This window comes from Procambarus clarkii, chromosome 71 (genome assembly GCF_040958095.1).
Source record: "Procambarus clarkii isolate CNS0578487 chromosome 71, FALCON_Pclarkii_2.0, whole genome shotgun sequence".
Taxonomy (NCBI): Eukaryota; Metazoa; Arthropoda; class Malacostraca; order Decapoda; family Cambaridae; genus Procambarus; species Procambarus clarkii.
In genome coordinates, this window is record NC_091220.1 from 20,475,030 (window position 1) to 20,494,792 (window position 19,763).

The 19,763-nt window shown below is 40.6% G+C and overlaps 1 protein-coding gene across 4 annotated transcripts in view; it reads right to left on the bottom strand.

The window, feature by feature from the left end:
- LOC123745671 (mucin-2) overlaps positions 1-19,763 on the bottom strand; it is a 142,688-nt gene that overhangs the window by 47,774 nt on the left and 75,151 nt on the right. For all 4 annotated transcript variants that reach the window (XM_069312226.1, XM_069312228.1, XM_069312227.1 and 1 more), the window contains 7 exons: positions 17,155-17,345; positions 13,268-13,403; positions 11,844-11,984; positions 7,815-7,933; positions 2,866-2,996; positions 2,421-2,543; positions 207-363 (listed from right to left, as the gene is read on the bottom strand). In XM_069312226.1, coding sequence (XP_069168327.1) covers positions 207-363; positions 2,421-2,543; positions 2,866-2,996; positions 7,815-7,933; positions 11,844-11,984; positions 13,268-13,403; positions 17,155-17,345 — 998 coding nt within the window. The remainder of the gene's footprint in view (positions 1-206; positions 364-2,420; positions 2,544-2,865; positions 2,997-7,814; positions 7,934-11,843; positions 11,985-13,267; positions 13,404-17,154; positions 17,346-19,763) is intronic.

The window sequence follows — 19,763 nt, forward strand, 5'->3', positions numbered from 1 at the left end:
CCAGGAGGCTGTTTATAACAATAACAACAGTTGATTGGCAAGTTTTCATGTTTGTAAACTGTTTAATAAATGTAAACAAAGCCGTCAGAGATTGCACAAAGATGTACACGTTCGTAAGTACTTGCGTAACTGCTTCGTGAATCTGGCCCCAGAACGCTTGCCGGAGAGGGGGGGGGGGGAAGAGGAGGGAGTGGGGTATGACTTACCACGTTTGGCAATCCTCTTCAGAAATGATGTCACCTTCCATGTAGGCTATTCCATTAATCACCAAACATATCTGCTTGCAGTCTGCCTTAGGAACGCAATCATCGTCTGTCGCATTCTTATGCACCTGGCCTGGTGGGCACTCATTTTTGGAACACCCTGAAACACACAAATATATCAATAAGCATTATGTTATAATATATTATACATCTTATCTATAAAACAGAACGTCCATGAGTTTGTTTACTAGTTGTGTTTTTACGGGGGTTGAGCTTTGCTCTTTCGGCCCGCCTCTCAACTGTCAATCAACTGTTTACTAACTACTTTTTTTTTTTTCTACCACACACACACACACACACACACCCAGGAAGCAGCCCGTGACAGCTGACTAACTCCCAGGTACCTATTTACTGCTAGGTAACAGGGGCATTCAGGGTGAAAGAAACTTTGCCCATTTGTTTCTGCCTCGTGCGGGAATCGAACCCGCGCCACAGAATTACGAGTCCTGCACGCTATCCACCAGGCTATGAGGCCCCGAGTGTGTGTCTCTGTCAATAGTAGGAGGCCAGACGCTTGGGACTAACCTCTGCCAACTATCCAACATGACACATGGCAGGTATGGGAGTGTCGTTGGCCAGTCGGGGTCGGCCCAAGTGCCACAGTTTCAAAAACATTGGCATCTATAGCGGCTCCTTGAGATTGTCAAGGTCTGAAATTAAACTGCTAATGTATTTTGTGAAGTTTTCTGGCCTACTCCGGCCATTTGCCAGCACATTTTCATAGGCAACTCATATAATACCAGGTGCTGGTCAGGTTCGTAGAATTTACTAATCACCACATAAATAAACCCACACAGAATTAAGTAAATAAAGCCCAAATGAAACAATGTTACTTTAATTCTGCTAATGAGTGATGGACTGAAAAAATACTTTGATAAAATATTAATCAATAAATAGATGAGGCAAACACTCAGATATAAAATAATCAGTGACAGAGTCAGAATTTGTCTCCTGTAGATTCCTTCCAAGATTGGTTTAGGGAGTTGATTACCATCTTGGATTGCCACTGAGAAGCCTAAGTATTCTAATTTAGAACATCAATAAAATCTAGTTGATTTCAGGGACAGTGAAATTCACACTAGTTGGTACTCTATTTATCAGTAATTAATTACTAATAATTTGTTGAAAACAATGTGCGTATTAGTGGCTTTAGGCATTGTATGTACTAGCACTATCTACAAATCCAACATTATGTTTGTAACTCATCTTGTATGAATGTATGGGGCTGTGAGTATGGGGCAGGGGATTTAAATGCATACCTGTCATCTTGATGGCCAGGGTTTGAGTCTCCTGGTGGGTGTGAGTGTCTAAAGTTCTATACTTCAAACTTGTGGTTTAAAAGCAAGTAAAAGCAAGGTTTAAAAGCAAGTTAAAAGCAAGTCTATATATATATATATATATATATATATATATATATATATATATATATATATATATATATATATATATATATATATATATATATATAAATGTCAGACCATGGAGGAAAATTGAAACAGGAATTTCCTTAAGTACTTTCGTATATTAATACATCTTCAGAAGGAGTGGTTTTACAGGTCAAGTATTGGACATATATAGGCAGGAGAGAATGGTGGAGTGAGGTGAGGTACAATAACAAATGAATGGGAATTAGGTGGACACAAATATGAGCCGCTCAAGAACTGCAGAAGGCCTATTGGCCCATTCGATATATATATTGCAATGAAATCACAATGGCGTGATATATCAATGAAAATCATTTTCAGACCTCAACTTGCGTCATAGTGATTCCCAGATATCTGCCTTAACTGACTCGACCATGATGGTACGAAAGTCGACCAACCCGGAACTCTATTGAATTCTGCTCCAATATTTTTTACAAAGTTACTTTTGCTATTTTTGTAATAAGATATCAAACTCGTTCAGGGAAAACTGCAACAACTGTAGAGGGTATTCTTTCTTTTCCACAATGGTAAGTGTTAAAACATCAAGTTGAATTTTTGTCTTATCACCCTTATTGAAATGTTTGTCTATTGGGGGAAGTTATGAACGACATCAAACCACTTCGGATGTCGTAATCTGTTTAGTAAATACCGACTAAAGTCGATTGAGTTAAGGTGGAGGTAAGATGTTGGTGAACTAGGCGTGGTGGGACTGGCAGTGGTGAGATTAGCGTACCTTCAACACAGGTGTCGAGGGCGCACATGGGCGGGGCGGGGCTGGAGAGCGTGTCACAGGTGGGGCGAGGACAGGTGGGAATACACGCCTCATAATGCTCGCATCCCTCGTCACACTGCATCGCTGTAAAACATCTCTCCTTCACAAATAGTACGTAATATACATACAAAATTAAAATCAATTACGGGCTCACCATAGCCCGTGCTACTTTGTTCCAGGTAGCGAATCTTTAACAACAAACAACATACAAAAATGATCATTTGATGATATTAGTTATTCAATAAACAGCTATTATTGAAATATAGCATTATATTGATTTTGTAAAACAAAACTACTAAATTAAGGAAAAGACATAAAAATATCATCATCTCTGCCAAATGCACATTTGGCAAATGAAAAAGATTTGAGTTGAGGAAGGAGCATCAAGTGTGAGGAGGTGACTTACGGCAGAAGTGAGGTGTACGCCACCTGACGTAGACGCCGTGCATGGCACACTCGTGAGCGTACGCCGCCACCGCTGTACACAGACAGTGGCAGTCCCCGCCAGAGTCACAAGCGCACCCATCAAACAAACATCTGTCAACAACATATTCATTACATACTCATCATATATGGATTAAATATTATAAATAAAGGCGAAGAGTCACAATAACGTGGCTGAAGTATGTTGACCAGACCACACACTAGAAGTTGAAGGGACGACGATGTTTCGGTCCGTCCTGGACCATTCTCAAGTCGATTCTCAAGTCCCAGTCGATTTGAGAATGGTCCAGGACAGACCGAAACGTCGTCGTCCCTTCAACTTCTAGTGTGTGGTCTGGTCAATTTAAAAATAAAATTATATATTTTTCATAATAGGAAAACCATTGACATGACAAACATCTTATTAAAATTCGCGACGTTTCGAATACTTCCCGTTTTCATCATCAGATCTTTAATAAAATACATTAGTTAGTAGAAGAAAATATCAAAGTGCTCAGTGAGGATCCACAAGGTCTTCCCTAAGTACTCTTTATTTTCTTCTCCGAGGCTATGGGTCCCTACACTTGCACCAGAGGTGGTACTCCTTTAAGTTATATCTATATAAATAAAAATGGAAATGTTCGTTTGTTCATAACCGCTAATCTCCGAAAGTTCTTCACCGATTGCTTTGAAATTTTCACACAATGTTCCATTCGCATCCGGCCAGGTTTTTATATACATACTATATAGATGTCACGTCTGTAACGGTAAAAAAAAAAAAACATGCTTTTTCTGAAAAACTGTGTTTTTCATGCGAGGAAAATCTTCGAAACCTCTTTACCGATTGCTTTGAAATTTTGACACAACGTTGCATTCGAATAGATGCGTCTTTTTATATACCTATTATATAGATGCCACACCTGTGACAGGTAAAAACATGCATTTTTGAAAAAAGCTCCATCTGTTGCACATAATAGCAACATGCACGCTATAATAAATGTCACGAATTCCATTTCAATGTTTCCGATTGCTTTGATAAATTTTATTTTCATAGATTTCGATTTATTTTATTCTTTATTGAATTATTTTGTGTGACATTGTGTTGGAATAGAGCTGTGTTGTTTACCATACCGTTCATTTCGTAAGTATAAATATAGATGCCACACCTGTGACAGGTAAAACTATGCTTTTCTTGAAAAACAGCGCCATCTGTTGCATGTAAGAGCAACACACATGCTATACTAAATGTGTTACAATTCTATTTCAATGTTTCTGATTGCACTGATAAATTGAATTATTATAGATTTTGATTTATTTTCATTTTGATTTAATTATTTTGTGTGAATTGCATTGGAATTGAGCTGTGTTTTGACTATACCGTTAATCTCGTGAGTATAGGTTATTTTTTTATTTTTTTCATATTTTCATTTCATTTTTTGTTTTTCTTATATTTCAGCGATAGGAACATCAGATCACTTGATGTTCCCAGTTTTCTGATGGGAACATCAGACAATTTGGTAAGGCATCGGACGAGGGAGTGGGGGATGACGATTGGACGGAAGTAAGAGATGGTGGGGGAGGATGAGGAGACAAGGGAGGTGGTAATGGTGGGGAAGTCGATTCTCACAATCGACTTGCGAATGGTCCAGGACGGACCGAAACGTCGTCGTCCCTTCAACTTCTAGTGTGTGGTCTGGTCAACATACTTCAGCCACGTTATTGTGACTCATCGCCTGCGCATGGCGGGGAAGGACGTGGGGACGGGGGAGTTTGGGATGGTGGGGACGAGGGGATGGGAGAATAGAGAATGGTGGGGAGAACAAAGGGACAGGGGAGTGGGGCATTGTGGGAAGGAAGAGGGGATGGTGGAGTGGGGAATGGTGGGGATGGTGGAGTGGGGTATGGTTGAGAGGCCGAGGAGACGGGAGAGGGGAGAAATGGTGGGGAGGACTGGGGGACAGGGAAGCTCAGCAACGTGTGGCAGGGTACTGCTGGTTATAAATAAGCAGCAAAAGAAAGAACTCACTCTGGACAAGATTACATAATGAAATATGAGAGATATAAACCGACACAATTTGCAAAATAAAACACTTCAACTTACGTAAAGTCTTCCAACAAAATATAATTTGATAGACAATCAATAGATTCTCAAAGCTAATTCAAAATTACAATAATAACTACACATTTACAGAAAACTTATATTAAGACAAACCAATGAAAACATTTACAAATTATCAGTTAAACACCTTGTAAGAAACACAAAAACTGCACAGAACTGATCACCAAAAGTTATATTATGTCATAATAAAAACAAAAATACCAGTACAAAATGTCAACACATTAAAATATCAGACACAAATCAAGGGGAACTAATGCAAATAATAAAGAAGTAAATATGGACTACAAATGAAAACAAAAGACCCACTGTGACTTATACAATGTACAAACAGCTGAATATTTATAATATTCTAATATTCTAATATTTAGCAGAGGCCGCAGATCCCTAATATATACAGTATAAGGATTTGTTCAAAGGATTTCATTATTCTCAAATCCTACTGACTATTCGTGCAAGTGTATATGATTTTAAAATAGGATTCCAACAGAAAATGATTCACCTCATTACAATGATTTCTAATCTCTGAGAATACTGGTTTGGATAATGGTAAGCCAGTCCTAAAGGATATTTTTCTGAATACAAATACCACAGGCTCCTATTTTAAAATTAAAAATAAAGTGCCTCTTTCCCTGTGTTCTAGTATTGTGTGTGTGTGTGTGTGTGTGTGTGTGTGTGTGTGTATATATATATATATATATATATATATATATATATATATATATATATATATATATATATATATATATATATATATATATATATATATAATGTTCCAGCTGTAATGATAGATACTGAAACATTAGAAGTTCCATTCGTAACTTTAAGATTAGGTTTCTAGATCCCAGGGGAATATCGTTATAATATTAATTATAATGCTATTTCCCTGATAATATTAGAAGGTAATGTTAACACGTGAAGCGTATGGTAGAGCAGACTACCAAAACCCAAACATTAATATACAAATATTTATGAAATAAGTTTTTAAATTTGAATTTGAAAGGATGAATTCATGTCCCAAACACACACACACACACACACACACACGCTAAAAAAGGCTTTTGACAGAGTTCCACATAAGAGGTTCTGGAAACTGGAACATATTGGAGGAGTGACAGGTAAGCTGCTAACATGGATGAAAAATTTCCTGATAGAAAAATGAGGGCTGTAATCAGAGGCAATGTATCGGACTGGAGGAATGTCACAAGTGGAGTACCACAGGGTTCAGTTCTTGCATCGTTAATGTTCATTGTCTACATAAATGATCTACCAGATGGAATACAGAATTATATGAACGTGTTTGCTGATGATGCTAAGATAATAAGGAAGATAAGAAACCTAGATGATTGTCATACCCTTCAAGAAGACCTGGACAAAATAAGTATATGGAGCAACACTTGGCAAATGTAATTTAATGTGAATAAATGCCATGTTATGGAATTTGGAATTGGAGAACATAGACCCCACACAACCTTTAAATTATGTGAGAAATCTTTAAAGAATTCTCACGAAGAAAGGGATCTAGGGGTCATAGATTTAAACTAGCTAAACACAGATGCCGAAGAAATATAAGAAAATTCACTTTTGCAAACAGAGTGGTAGACGGTTGGAACAAGTTAGGTGAGAAGGTGGTGGAGGCCAAGACCGTCAGTAGTTTCAAAGCGTTATATGACAGTACTGGGAAGACGGGACACCACGAGCGTAGCTCTCATCCTGTAACTACAATTACACACACACACACACACACACACACACACACACACACACACAGACACATTACACACATTTCTGCATTCAGAAACTTGCGTAAAGAATCATTCAGAACTTTGTATACCACATATGTCAGGCCAATCCTGGAGTATGCAGCTCCAGCATGGAGTCCATATCTAATCAAGGATAAGACTAAACTGGAAAAGGTTCAAAGGTTTGCCACCAGACTAGTACCCGAGCTGAGAGGTATGAGCTACGAGGAGAGACTACGGGAATTAAACCTCACTTCGCTGGAAGACAGAAGAGTTAGGGGGGATATGATCACCACATTCAAGATTCCGAAGGGAATTGATAGGGTAGATAAAGACAGTCTATTTAACACAAGGGGCACACACACTAGGGGACACAGGTGGAAACTGAGTGCCCAAATTAGCCACAGAGATATTAGAAAGAACTTTTTTAGTGTCAGAGTGGTTGACAAATGGAATGCATTGGGCAGTGATGTGGTGGAGGCTGACTCCATACACAGTTTCAAGTGTAGATATGATAGAGCCCGATAGGCTCAGGAATCTGTACACCTGTTGATTGACGGTTGAGAGGCGGGACCAGAGAGCCAGAGCTCAACCCCCGCAAACACAACTAGGTGAGTACACACACACACACACACAGACACACACACAGACACACACACACACACACAGACACACACACACACACACACAGACACACACACAGACACACACACAGACACACACACAGACACACACACAGACACACACAGACACACACACACACACAGACACACACAGACACACAGACACACACAGACACACAGACACACAGACACACACACAGACACACACACCAAAGAGCCACACCCCGGGACCAAAGAGCCAGAGCTCAACCCCCGCAAGCACAATTAGGTGAGTACACACAGACACACACACAGACAGACAGACAGACAGACAGAGTAAGCTCCACCAATCAGTGCTGTGTTAACCAAATACCGAGAAGCGCAGCACACTGAACTACGTCTGAACTACAGTATAAACACCAAAGTCCATTAAAATGAAAATTAAGATTAAGGAAGAGGAAGATCATCTCACCTCTCCTCGTAGCGGTGGACGGGCACTTCTGAGTGGCAGTGTGTGAAGACCTCTGATCTCAGTATGGCACACTGCTCGGCCGCCCACTTCTGCCTGTGTGGGTGGAGCTTGCACATGTCCTGTAGGCAGAGACTCAATTAATATACAATCTTCCAACTGACAATCCCGCAACTTGATGATCCCAATTATAGATGTTAGGAAAAACCACAGTGAAATGAGAAAAGTTAAAAGGTTTTCAGCTGGTCAAGCCTTCATCAGTACCTACACTGATCACTCACTCTCTCTGCTTTTTTTTTTTTTTGAGATATATACAAGAGTTGTTACATTCTTGTAGAGCCACTAGTACGCGTAGCGTTTCGGGCAGGTCCCTGGAATACGATCCCCGCCGCGAAGAATCGTTTTTTCATCAAAGTACACATTTTACTGTTGCGTTAAACAGAGGCTACAGTTAAGGAATTGCGCCCAGTAAATCCTCCCCGGCCAGGATACAAACCCATGACATAGCGCTCGCGGAACGCCAGGCGAGTGTCTTACCACTGCACCACGGAGACTGGCTTCTCTTATCCAGTCTTGTTACTGATGAAGGCTTCACCAGCTGAAAACCTTTTAACTCCTTTCTCATTTCACTGTGTTTTTTCCGCACAATCTTACTTATAATTATTTGTAGCCGAATGATTTTCAGCGTGATCGGAAACTGTTTCCCCACTGCTCCTTAACATGAAATGTTAAGATGTAAAGGATAAGGAGAAACATTATAGATGTTAGTAACAATATAGATGTCTTAGTAACAGATGTGTTAGCAACACTGCACAGATGTTAGTAACAGTATAGAAGTGTTAGTGACAGTATAGATGTGTTAGTAACATCATAGATGTGTTAATAACACTACAGAGATGTTAGTAACACTACAGAGATGTTAGTAACAGTGTAGATGTGTTAGTAACACTACAATTATGTTAGTAATATTACAGAGATGTTAGTAACAGTATAGATGTGTTAGTAACACCACAATTATGTTAGCAACACTACAGAGATGTTAGCAATACTACAGAGATGTTAGTAATTACCTAAGTGTAATTACCTAAGTGTAGTTACAGGATGAGAGCTACGCTCGTGGTGTCCCGTCTTCCCAGCACTCTTTGTCATATAATGCTTTGAAACTACTGACGGTCTTGGCCTCCACCACCTTCTCACTTAACTTGTTCCAACCGTCTACCACTCTATTTGCGAAGGTGAATTTTCTTATATTTCTTCGGCATCTGTGTTTAGCTAGTTTAAATCTATGACCTCTTGTTCTTGAAATTCCAGGTCTCAGGAAGTCTTCCCTGTCGATTTTATCAATTCCTGTAACTATTTTGTATGTAGTGATCATATCACCTCTTTTTCTTCTGTCTTCTAGTTTTGGCATATTTAATGCTTCTAACCTCTCCTCGTAGCTCTTGCCCTTCAGTTCTGGGAGCCACTTAGTAGCATGTCTTTGCACCTTTTCCAGTTTGTTGATGTGCTTCTTAAGATATGGGCACCACACAACAGCTGCATATTCTAGCTTTGGCCTAACAAAAGTCATGAACAATTTCTTTAGTATATCGCCATCCATGTATTTAAATGCAATTCTGAAGTTAGAAAGCATAGCATAGGCTCCTTGCACAATATTCTTTATGTGGTCCTCAGGTGATAGTTTTCTATCTAGAACCACTCCTAGATCTCTTTCTTTATCAGAATTCTTTAAAGATTTCTCACATAATATATAGGTTGTGTGGGGTCTATGTTCTCCTATTCCACATTCCATAACATGACATTTATTAACATTAAATTCCATTTGCCAAGTGGTGCTCCATATACTTATTTTGTCCAGGTCTTCTTGAAGGGCATGACAGTCATCTAAATTTCTTATCCTTCCTATTATCTTAGCATCATCAGCAAACATGTTCATATAATTCTGTATACCAACTGGTAGATCATTTATGTACACAATAAACATCACTGGTGCAAGAACTGAACCCTGTGGTACTCCACTTGTGACATTTCTCCATTCTGATACATTGCCTCTGATTACTGCCCTCATTTTTCTATCAGTCAGAAAATTTTTCATCCATGATAGAAGCTTACCTGTCACCCCTCCAATATTTTCCAGTTTCCAGAACAACCTCTTATGTGGAACTCTGTCGAAAGCCTTTTTTAGGTCCAGATAGATGCAGTCAACCCAACCATCTCTTTCCTGTAATATCTCTGTGGCTCGATCATAGAAACTGAGTAAATTCGATACACAGGATCTTCCAGATCGAAAACCATACTGTCTGTCTGATATTATATCATTTCTCTCTAGGTGTTCTACCCATTTAGTTTTGATTAGTTTTTCCAATACTTTCACTATTACACTTGTCAATGATACAGGTCTATAATTGAGGGGGTCTTCCCTGCTGCCACTTTTGTAGATTGGAACTATGTTAGCCTGTTTCCACCCGTCTGCTACGATTCCTGTACACAGGGATGCCTGAAAGATCAGGTGAAGTGGAATGCTGAGCTCAGATGCACATTCTCTCAGAACCCATGGTGAAACGCCATCTGGGCCAGCTGCTTTGTTCTTACCGAGCTCCTTGAGCATTTTTTTCCACTTCGTCTCTAGCCACCTCTATGTGTTCTATGTTGTTCTCTGGAATTCTTATTGTATCTGGTTCCCTAAAGATTTCATTTTGTACAAACACACTTTGGAACTTTTCGTTTAGTGTTTCACACATTTCCTTTTCATCTTCCGTGAATCTATTTCCCATTTTCAACCTCTGAATATTATCCTTTACCTGCAATTTGTTGTTTATGAATTTATAGAATAGACCTGGTTCTGTTTTACATTTGTCCGCAATCCCTTTTTCAAAATTTCTTTCTGCCTCTCTCCTCACTGCCGTGTAGTTGTTTCTCGCATCTTTGTATCGCTGGTATGTTTGGGGGTTCGGCCTCTTCCTGTATTGATTCCATTTTTGTGTCTTTCGGTCTCTAGCCCTCTCGCAATTTCTATTGAACCAATCCTGTTTCCTAGTTCTGCATCTCTGTTTTGGTATAAATTTTTTTGTGCCTTTATCATATATTTCACAAAACTTGCCATACATCTCATTCACTTCCTTGCCTAGCATCAAGTCTGTCCAATTATACTCACTAAAAAAATTTCTAAGGTCACCATAATGTCCTCTCCTGAAGTCTGGTTTTTCAACTGCTTCAACCTCCTTATTTTCTTCCAGCTTATAACGCATTGCATACTTTATTCCCAAAAAGACATGGTCACTTTTACCCAAGGGAGGAAGGTACTGAATGTCAAATATCTCTTCCTCCTTCCTGGTAAATATCAAATCTAGCATGGAGGGAACGTCCCCTTCCCTCATCCTCGTAGCTTGTTTAACATGTTGATACAGTATAATAGTAACAGTATAGTAACAGTATAGTAACAGTATAGATGTGTTAGTAACAGTATAGATGTGTGAGTAACAGTATAGATGTGTGAGTAACACTACAGAGATGTTAGTAACACTACAGAGATGTTAGTAACAGTACAGAGATGTTAGTAACAGTATAGATGTGTTAGTAACAGTATAGATGTGTGAGTAACACTACAGAGATGTTAGTAACAGTATAGATGTGTTAGTAACAGTATAGATGTGTTAGTAACAGTATAGATGTGTGAGTAACACTACAGAGATGTTAGTAACAGTATAGATGTGTTAGTAACAGTATAGATGTGTTAGTAACAGTATAGATGTGTGAGTAACAGTATAGATGTGTTAGTAACAGTATAGATGTGTTAGTAACAGTATAGATGTGTTAGTAACAGTATAGATGTGTGAGTAACACTACAGAGATGTTAGTAACAGTATAGATGTGTTAGTAACAGTATAGATGTGTGAGTAACACTACAGAGATGTTAGTAACAGTGTAGAGAGATTCAATTACTATCTGTCCATGACTATACAAAACAGGTTGATGATATAGAAACTAGCAAGATATAATACAAGATGAAGCAGGTGAGCACTCTAGACTGGCCTCGATGGTAACGCTGGCCGGGCAGTAGCTGTGCAGCCTCCAGGAGTCTCCGAAGATGTTCACTTTGGCTTCACTGGAACCTCCTGGCGTTTGGAAGTCGTCTCCCTCGTTACCGTTGTAGTTACCACACAGCCCATGCACCTGCAGCAGGTACACATTAGTAATGACCAGGGTTAATGGCTCGCCCTACTCTCAACTTCCTGACTGACCCATCTCTCAACTTCCTGACTGACCCATCTCTCAACTTCCTGACTGACCCATCTCTCAACTTCCTGACTGACCCATCTCTCAACTTCCTGATTGACCCATCTCTCAACTTCCTGACTGACCCATCTCTCAACTTCCTGACTGACCCATCTCTCAACTTCCTGACTGACCCATCTCTCAACTTCCTGATTGACCCATCTCTCAACTTCCTGATTGACCCATCTCTCAACTTCCTGATTGACCCATCTCTCAACTTCCTGATTGACCCATCTCTCAACTTCCTGATTGACCCATCTCTCAACTTCCTGATTGACCCATCTCTCAACTTCCTGATTGACCCATCTCTCAACTTCCTGACTGACCCATCTCGCAACTTCCTGACTGATGCTACTCTCAACACACGTTTAATGACTCCCATTTTATCAACCACACATCTCTGATATTTAAACTAATCAACCTCTTCAATCACTGCAACATTCACATTTATTTCAATTAAAATTTCCTTCGCTCTGAACTTCATATTTCCGTCATTCAACATTACCCGCCTGGCATTCCTCACCCTCATTACCCGCAAGTAATGCGTCATTTCCATACCTCAATGTTTACATTGAAGTGTTTATATACCCAATAACCCATTATTTTTTTTTTTTATATATATACAAGAGTTGTTACATTCTTGTAGAGCCACTAGTACGCGTAGCGTTTCGGGCAGGTCCCTGGAATACGATCCCCACCGCGAAGAATCGTTTTTTCATCCAAGTACACATTTTACTGTTGAGTTAAACAGAGGCTACAGTTAAGGAATTGCGCCCAGTAAATCCTCCCCGGCCAGGATACGAACCCATGACATAGCGCTCGCGGAACGCCAGGCGAGTGTCTTACCACTATACCACGGAAGCTGACTTTATGTGGCAATTATCTCTTCTGATAGATAAAAGATGATTTTACAGAAGAATTAATAGACACATATAGTTATAATGAAGCCATGATAGACAGAGGGGCAGGAATATTTATCTTTATGGTGGTATTAAGAGTGACTAGTGGACACAACTATGAAGATTGGCCTCAGAGAAAATACTCTGTTCTTTTAAGCATGCAACACGGCAGGTGTTGCCATGTTTGGCCTCATAAGAGTACTCATAAGTGTTCTGTACTCAGCTTGTGTAAGGTTAGGTTAGGTTTGTGTAAGGTTAGCGTGGCGTGCAGGGGTAGCTTACCTTGCCTCGCCAGACAGGGTCGAGTCTGAGGTAGGCGCGGGTGCCATGGTCCCACTGTAGGACCAGGCCCATGTCCGGCACCTCCGCGAACACGAACACTCCAGCCTCACGTATGATGGTCCTCGTCAGGTTCTTGCTGGTATGGCAATATATATATTACATATTTATATATGTATTTATATGTATATATGTATGTGTGTGTAATTGCCTAAGCTAAGTCGATTACCTAAGTGTAGTTACAGGATGAGAGCTACGCTCGTGGTGTCCCGTCTTCCCAGCACTCTTTGTCATATAACACTTTGAAACTACTGACGGTCTTGGCCTCCACCACCACCTCGCCTAACTTTTTCCAACCGTCTACCACTCTGTTTACAAAACTAAATCTTCTCATATATCTTCGGCATCTTTGTTTAGTTTAAATCTATGACCTCTTGTTCTTGAAATTCCAGGTCTCGGGAAATCTTCCCTATCAATTTTATCAATTCCTGTTACTATTTTGTATGTAGTGATCGATGGGGTGTCCTCTCCTCTTTTTCTTCTATCTTCGAATTTTGGCATATTTAATGCCTCTAACCTCTCCTCGTAGCTCTTGCCCTTCAGTTCTGGGAGCCACTTAATAGCATATCTTTGCACCTTTTCCAGTTTGTTGATGTGCTTCTTAAGATATGGGCACCATACAACCGCGGCATATTCTAGCTTTGATCTAACAAAAGTCGTGAACAATTTCTTTAGTATTTCGCCATCCATATATTTAAAAGCAATTGTGAAGTTAGAAAGCGTGGCATAGGCTCCTCGCACAACATTCTTTATGTGGTCCTCAGGTGATAGTTTTCTACCTAAAACCACCCCCTAGATCTCTTTCTTTATCAGAAGTCTTTAAAGATTTTCCACATAATTTATAGGTTGTGTGGGGAGTACTGGGGTCTATGTTCTATTCCACATTCTATAACATGGCATTTATTTACATTAAATTCCATTTGCCAAGTGATGCTCCATATACTTATTTTGTCTAGGTCTTCTTGAAGGGCATTGCAATCATCTAAGTTACTTATCTTCCCTGTTATCTTAGCATCATCAGCAAACATGTTCATATAATTCTGTATTCTATCTGGAAGGTCGTTTATGTAGACAATGAACATTACCGATGCAAGAACTGAACCCTGTGGTACTCCACTTGTGACATTTCTCCAGTCCGATATACTTTCCTCTTATTACTACTCTCATTTTTCTATCTGAAAATTTTTCCATCCATATTAGCAGCTTACCTGTCACTCACTCCAATGTGTTCCAGTTTCCAGAACAACCTTTTATGTGGAACTCTGTCAAAAGTCTTTTTTAGGTCCAGATAGATGCAGTCAACCCAACCATCCATTTCCTGTAAAATCTCTGTGGCTCGATCATAGAAACTGAGTAAATTCGATACACAGGATCTTCCAGATCGAAACCCATACTGTCTGTCTGATATTATATAATTTTTCTCCAAGTGTTCTAACCATTCAGTTTTATTAGTTTTTCCAATATTTTGACAATTACACTTGTCAGTAATACAGGTGGGGGGGGTGGGGGGGGTCTTCCCTGCTGTCACTTTAGTAGATTGGAACTATGTTACCCTTTTTCCACACATCTGCTACGACTCCTGTACGCAGGGATCTGAAAAATCAGCTGAAGTGGTATGCTGAGCTCAGGTGCACATTCTCTCAGAACCCATGGTGAAACTCCATCTGGGCCAACTGCTTTGTTCTTACTTAGCTCCAGGAGCATTTGTTTCACTTCGTCTCTAGACTGCAGTCAATAAATTACATCAACAATGTAGAGACTGACTCAAGGCTCTCAGAACTGTAGTGGGGTACAGTCCTAAATACGGTGTTAATATTAGAATAGCAAAAATGATGTACTCAGCATATATAAGGTCTCTGATAGACTATCATGCACCAGCTTTAATCTTGCAAAATGGCAAAAGTATTGATAGACTGGAAAAAATGCAAAATGAAGCACTCAGAATTATACTTGGCTGTCCTATAACTACCAAAGCTCTCAATATGCGGAAAGAATTAAATATACTTAGCATTCGAGATTGAATATTTGAAATCAATCTTTTGATATGACTAAACCTGCTGCGTGATAACAAAAACAACATTGTGTCAGTTGCACTGTTAGAACACATACGAAATGGAACCAGTGAGTCTAAATGGATTCAAAGAACAGCCACTCATATTAAAATGATGGGACTGCACGATGTATATACAGATGAAAGAGTACAGCACTTCCTTCCACCCTGGCAGATAGTACCTTTTGACATCCTGACCCCTGCATACCCGACCAAGAGCTCAGCTTGCTGCTAAATTATGCGCCATAAAACACATTAACAATATACAAGCTGAAAACAACATTGCACAGACCATATACACTGACGGATCACTCAATACAGCTACAGGGAGGGCAGGAAGTGCTGTTATTGCTCATCAGCCCGATGGCAGCACAATTCAACGGAATATATGAATTAGTAACTGGGCATCCACAATGCAAGCTGAGTTGGTAGCGATACTGGTAGCACTCGAAATTATTGACAACACTGAAGTAGACAGCTTAATTATTTCTGACTCCCTATCCTCACTACGAGCAATAAACAGTTTACAATCAAGTAATAACGTGCCTGTCTCAGAAGCCAGATATAGATATATGAGAATACTTAGCAAGAAGGTAAATGTAAAAATGTTATAGATTCCTTCTCACATTGGCCTGCAGGAACATGACAAAGTTGATGCCCTTGCTAAGGCTGCAGTAAATAAAGACAGTATTGAAAGGAATCTTGAGTTGTCAAATAGGTCCCTTAAAAGTGTCATTAGACGAGAACTCCTGGACGGATTTGAAGAAAGTAGAACAGTGCAAACTGGAATCAGCAGGTCTATTATTTATCACAATGAAATGTGTGAAGTAAAACATGTGTATGGGGCAAGTAACAAAGTCAGTAGACTAACAGAAGTTGTCACAGCTCGAATAAGACTTGGCTACAAGTATCTCTGGCAGTTCGGCTTGTATAGGGATCTAGATGAAGTAAAGTGTGTGGACAAAGACAGGGACACACACTCGAACACTATATCTTGGATTGTAGTAAAATTGAGCCATTTAGAGATAAATATAAGCTCACGCTGTATGATATGGCAACCTATCTTATTACCATGGATAAAATACCTGAAACCCTTGCACTGTATCCATATTTCGCTCCAAGTAGATAAATGACATATGAGATTAAGAAACTCAGTATTGTGAAGACTAATAATAAACAGCAGCTCCCCTATGACTCTGTAATATCCCCATTGATCAAACAATTATATATTAGCGATAAGACCTACCATTAATGTATAATGACTTACTGTAAATATATAGCTCTTCAAATAGAACATCTTCTGTAACTAGCTATGTAACTATAAGGTGTGAGGGATAGATTAAATTGTTTATGTAATAATCTAAGATGAGGTCTGATAAAGACCTTTTGTGCCCTCTGTAATGCTTTTTGCGCTACCGCTCACAGGATGAGTATGGGGTGCACAATAAACTAGCCGCCTCCGAAGGCAACAATCAAAATAAAAAAACCTATGCCCAGGCGAGGCAGTGGAGTTACCTCACCTGGGCAAATAGGTCTTCTGAAGCGCACACACTCTTGTCCACGTGTAACCTACGCTTGAAACAAAGTAGTGATCCCAGGTGCACCATGTCGACACCAGAGAGAGTGGCAGTGCTCACACCACACTCCTGCTGCCCACAATTTGAAGCACAGGTTAACAAGAACAAAAATGATTATGTAGTGCAGTTAGTTTCTGGATATATCATTAACCAAGTTGGGAAAGGATGCGTTAGACGGGAAGGCAAGGCGTGTGTGGACTGACCTGTCTGGAAGGAGATTACTGCTGGAGAACTCGAGGTGGTCGTGCACATCTCCCATGCCCAGTCTGTGGATTGACCTGTCTGGAAGATGTTTACCGCGGGAGAAGGCCAGGTGCTCGTGTACGTCATCCACGCTCAGCTTCAGGCTGAGGGACTTGGCGCATGTCACTCCGTCTGTGCCACACACCACGTTCTGCACACACCACACATCTTAGTCGTTACTTACAATCCTCAATTTCACAAGTTGTACTATAAGACAGAAATGTAACAAAATATGTGGAATAATGCATCCATTTTAATCTCTAGACCATCAACTATCACAGTAACTGATATAGATTTTGAATATATAAAAGCTTAGTAATAACACACACACACACACACACACACACACACACACACAGGTCCTTGCAGCTGAACGGACAGCGTTCTGGGGTCACAGTCCTAAGGGCCTGAGTTCGATTCCCGGACGAGGCAGAAACAAATAGGCAGAGATTATTTCATCTATGCAATGTTCACCTAGCAGTAAATAAGTACGTGAGGAGTGAGACAGCTGCTATGGGTTACACCCTGAGGATGTGTGTGTGTGTGTGTGTGTGTGTGTGTGTGTGTGTGTGTGTGTGTGTGTGTGTGTGTGGGTGTGTGTGTGTGTGGGTGTGTGTGTGTGTGTGTGTGTGTGTGTGTGTGTGTGTGTGTGTGTGTGTGTGTGTGTGTACTCACCTATTCACCTAGTTGTACTCACCTAGTTGTGCTTGCGGGGGTTGAGCTCTGGCTCTTTGGTCCCGCCTCTCAACCGTCAATCAACAGGTGTACAGGTTCCTGAGCCAATTGAGCTCTATCATATCTACACTTGAAACTGTGTATGGAGTCAGCCTCCACCACATTACTTCCTAATGCATTCCATTTGTCAACCACTCTGACACTAAAAAAGTTCTTTCTAATTTCTCTGTGGCTCATTTGGGCACTCAGTTTCCACCTGTGTCCCCTAGTGCGTGTGCCCCTTGTGTTAAACAGCCTGTCTTTATCAACCCTGTTGATTCCCTTGAGAATCTTGAATGTGGTGATCATGTCCCCCCTAACTCTTCTGTCTTCCAACGAAGTGAGGTTTAATTCCCGTAGTCTCTCCTCGTAGCTCATACCTCTCAGCTCGGGTACTAGTCTGGTGGTAAACCATTGAACATTTTCCAGTTTAGTCTTATGCTTGACTAGATATGGACTCCATGCTGGAGCCGCATACTCCAGGATTGGTCTGACATATGTGGTATATAATGTTCTGAAAGATTCCTTACACAAGTTTCTAAAGGCCGTTCTTATGTTAGCCAACCTGGCATATGCTGCTGATGTTATCCTCTTGATGTGAGCTTCAGGGGACAGGTCTGGCGTGATATCAACCCCCAGGTCTTTCTCTCTCTGACTCTTGAAGTATCTCATCTCCCAAATGATACCTTGTATCTGGTCTCCTGCTTCCTACCCCTATCTTCATTACATTACATTTGCTTGGGTTAAACTCTAACAGCCATTTGTTAGACCATTCCTGCAGCTTGTCCAGGTCTTCTTGAAGCCTCAAGCTGTCCTCCTCTGTCTTAATCCTTCTCATAATTTTGGCGTCGTCAGCAAACATTGAGAGGAATGAGTCTATACCCTCTGGGAGATCATTTACGTATATCAGAAACAGGATAGGTCCAAGCACAGAGCCCTGTGGGACTCCACAGGTGACTTCACGCCATTCTGAGGTCTCACCTCTCACTGTAACTCTCTGCTTCTTATTGCTTAGGTACACTGAAGCGCCCTACCAGTTACTCCTGCCTGTTTCTCCAGCTTATGCATCAACCTTTTATGGGGTACTGTGTCAAAGGCTTTCCGACAGTCCAAAAAAATGCAGTCCGCCCATCCTTCTCTTTCTTGCTTAATCTTTGTCACCTGATCGTAGAATTCTATCAAGCCTGTAAGGCAAGATTTACCCTCCCTGAACCCATGTTGATGGGTTGTCACGAAGTCTCTTCTCTCCAGATGTGTTACTAGGTTTTTTCTCACAATCTTCTCCATCACCTTGCATGGTATACAAGTTAAGGACACTGGCCTGTAGTTCAGTGCCTCTTGTCTGTCACCCTTTTTGTATATTGGTAATACATTAGCAGTCTTCCATATTTCTGGTAGGTCTCCCATTTCCAGTGACCTACTATACACTATGGAGAGTGGCAAGCAAAGTGCTCCTGCACACTCTTTCAATACCCATGGTGAGATTCTGTCCGGCCCAACAGCTTTTCTCACATCCAGCTCCAATAGGTGCTTCTTGACCTCATCTCTTGTAATTTCGAACCTTTCCAAGGTCACCTGGTTTGCTGCCACCTCTCCTAGCGCCGTGACTTCTCCCTGTTCTATTGTAAAGACCTCTTGGACCCTTTTGTTGAGTTCTTCACACACCTCTTTGTCATTCTCTGTGTACCTGTCCTCGCCCACCCTAAGTTTCATCACCTGTTCCTTCACTGTTGTCTTCCTCCTGATGTGACTGTGTAGTAGCTTTGGTTCGGTCTTGGCTTTATTAGCTATATCATTTTCATACCTTTTCTCAGCTGCTCTTCTCACACTAACATACTCATTCCTGGTTCTCTGG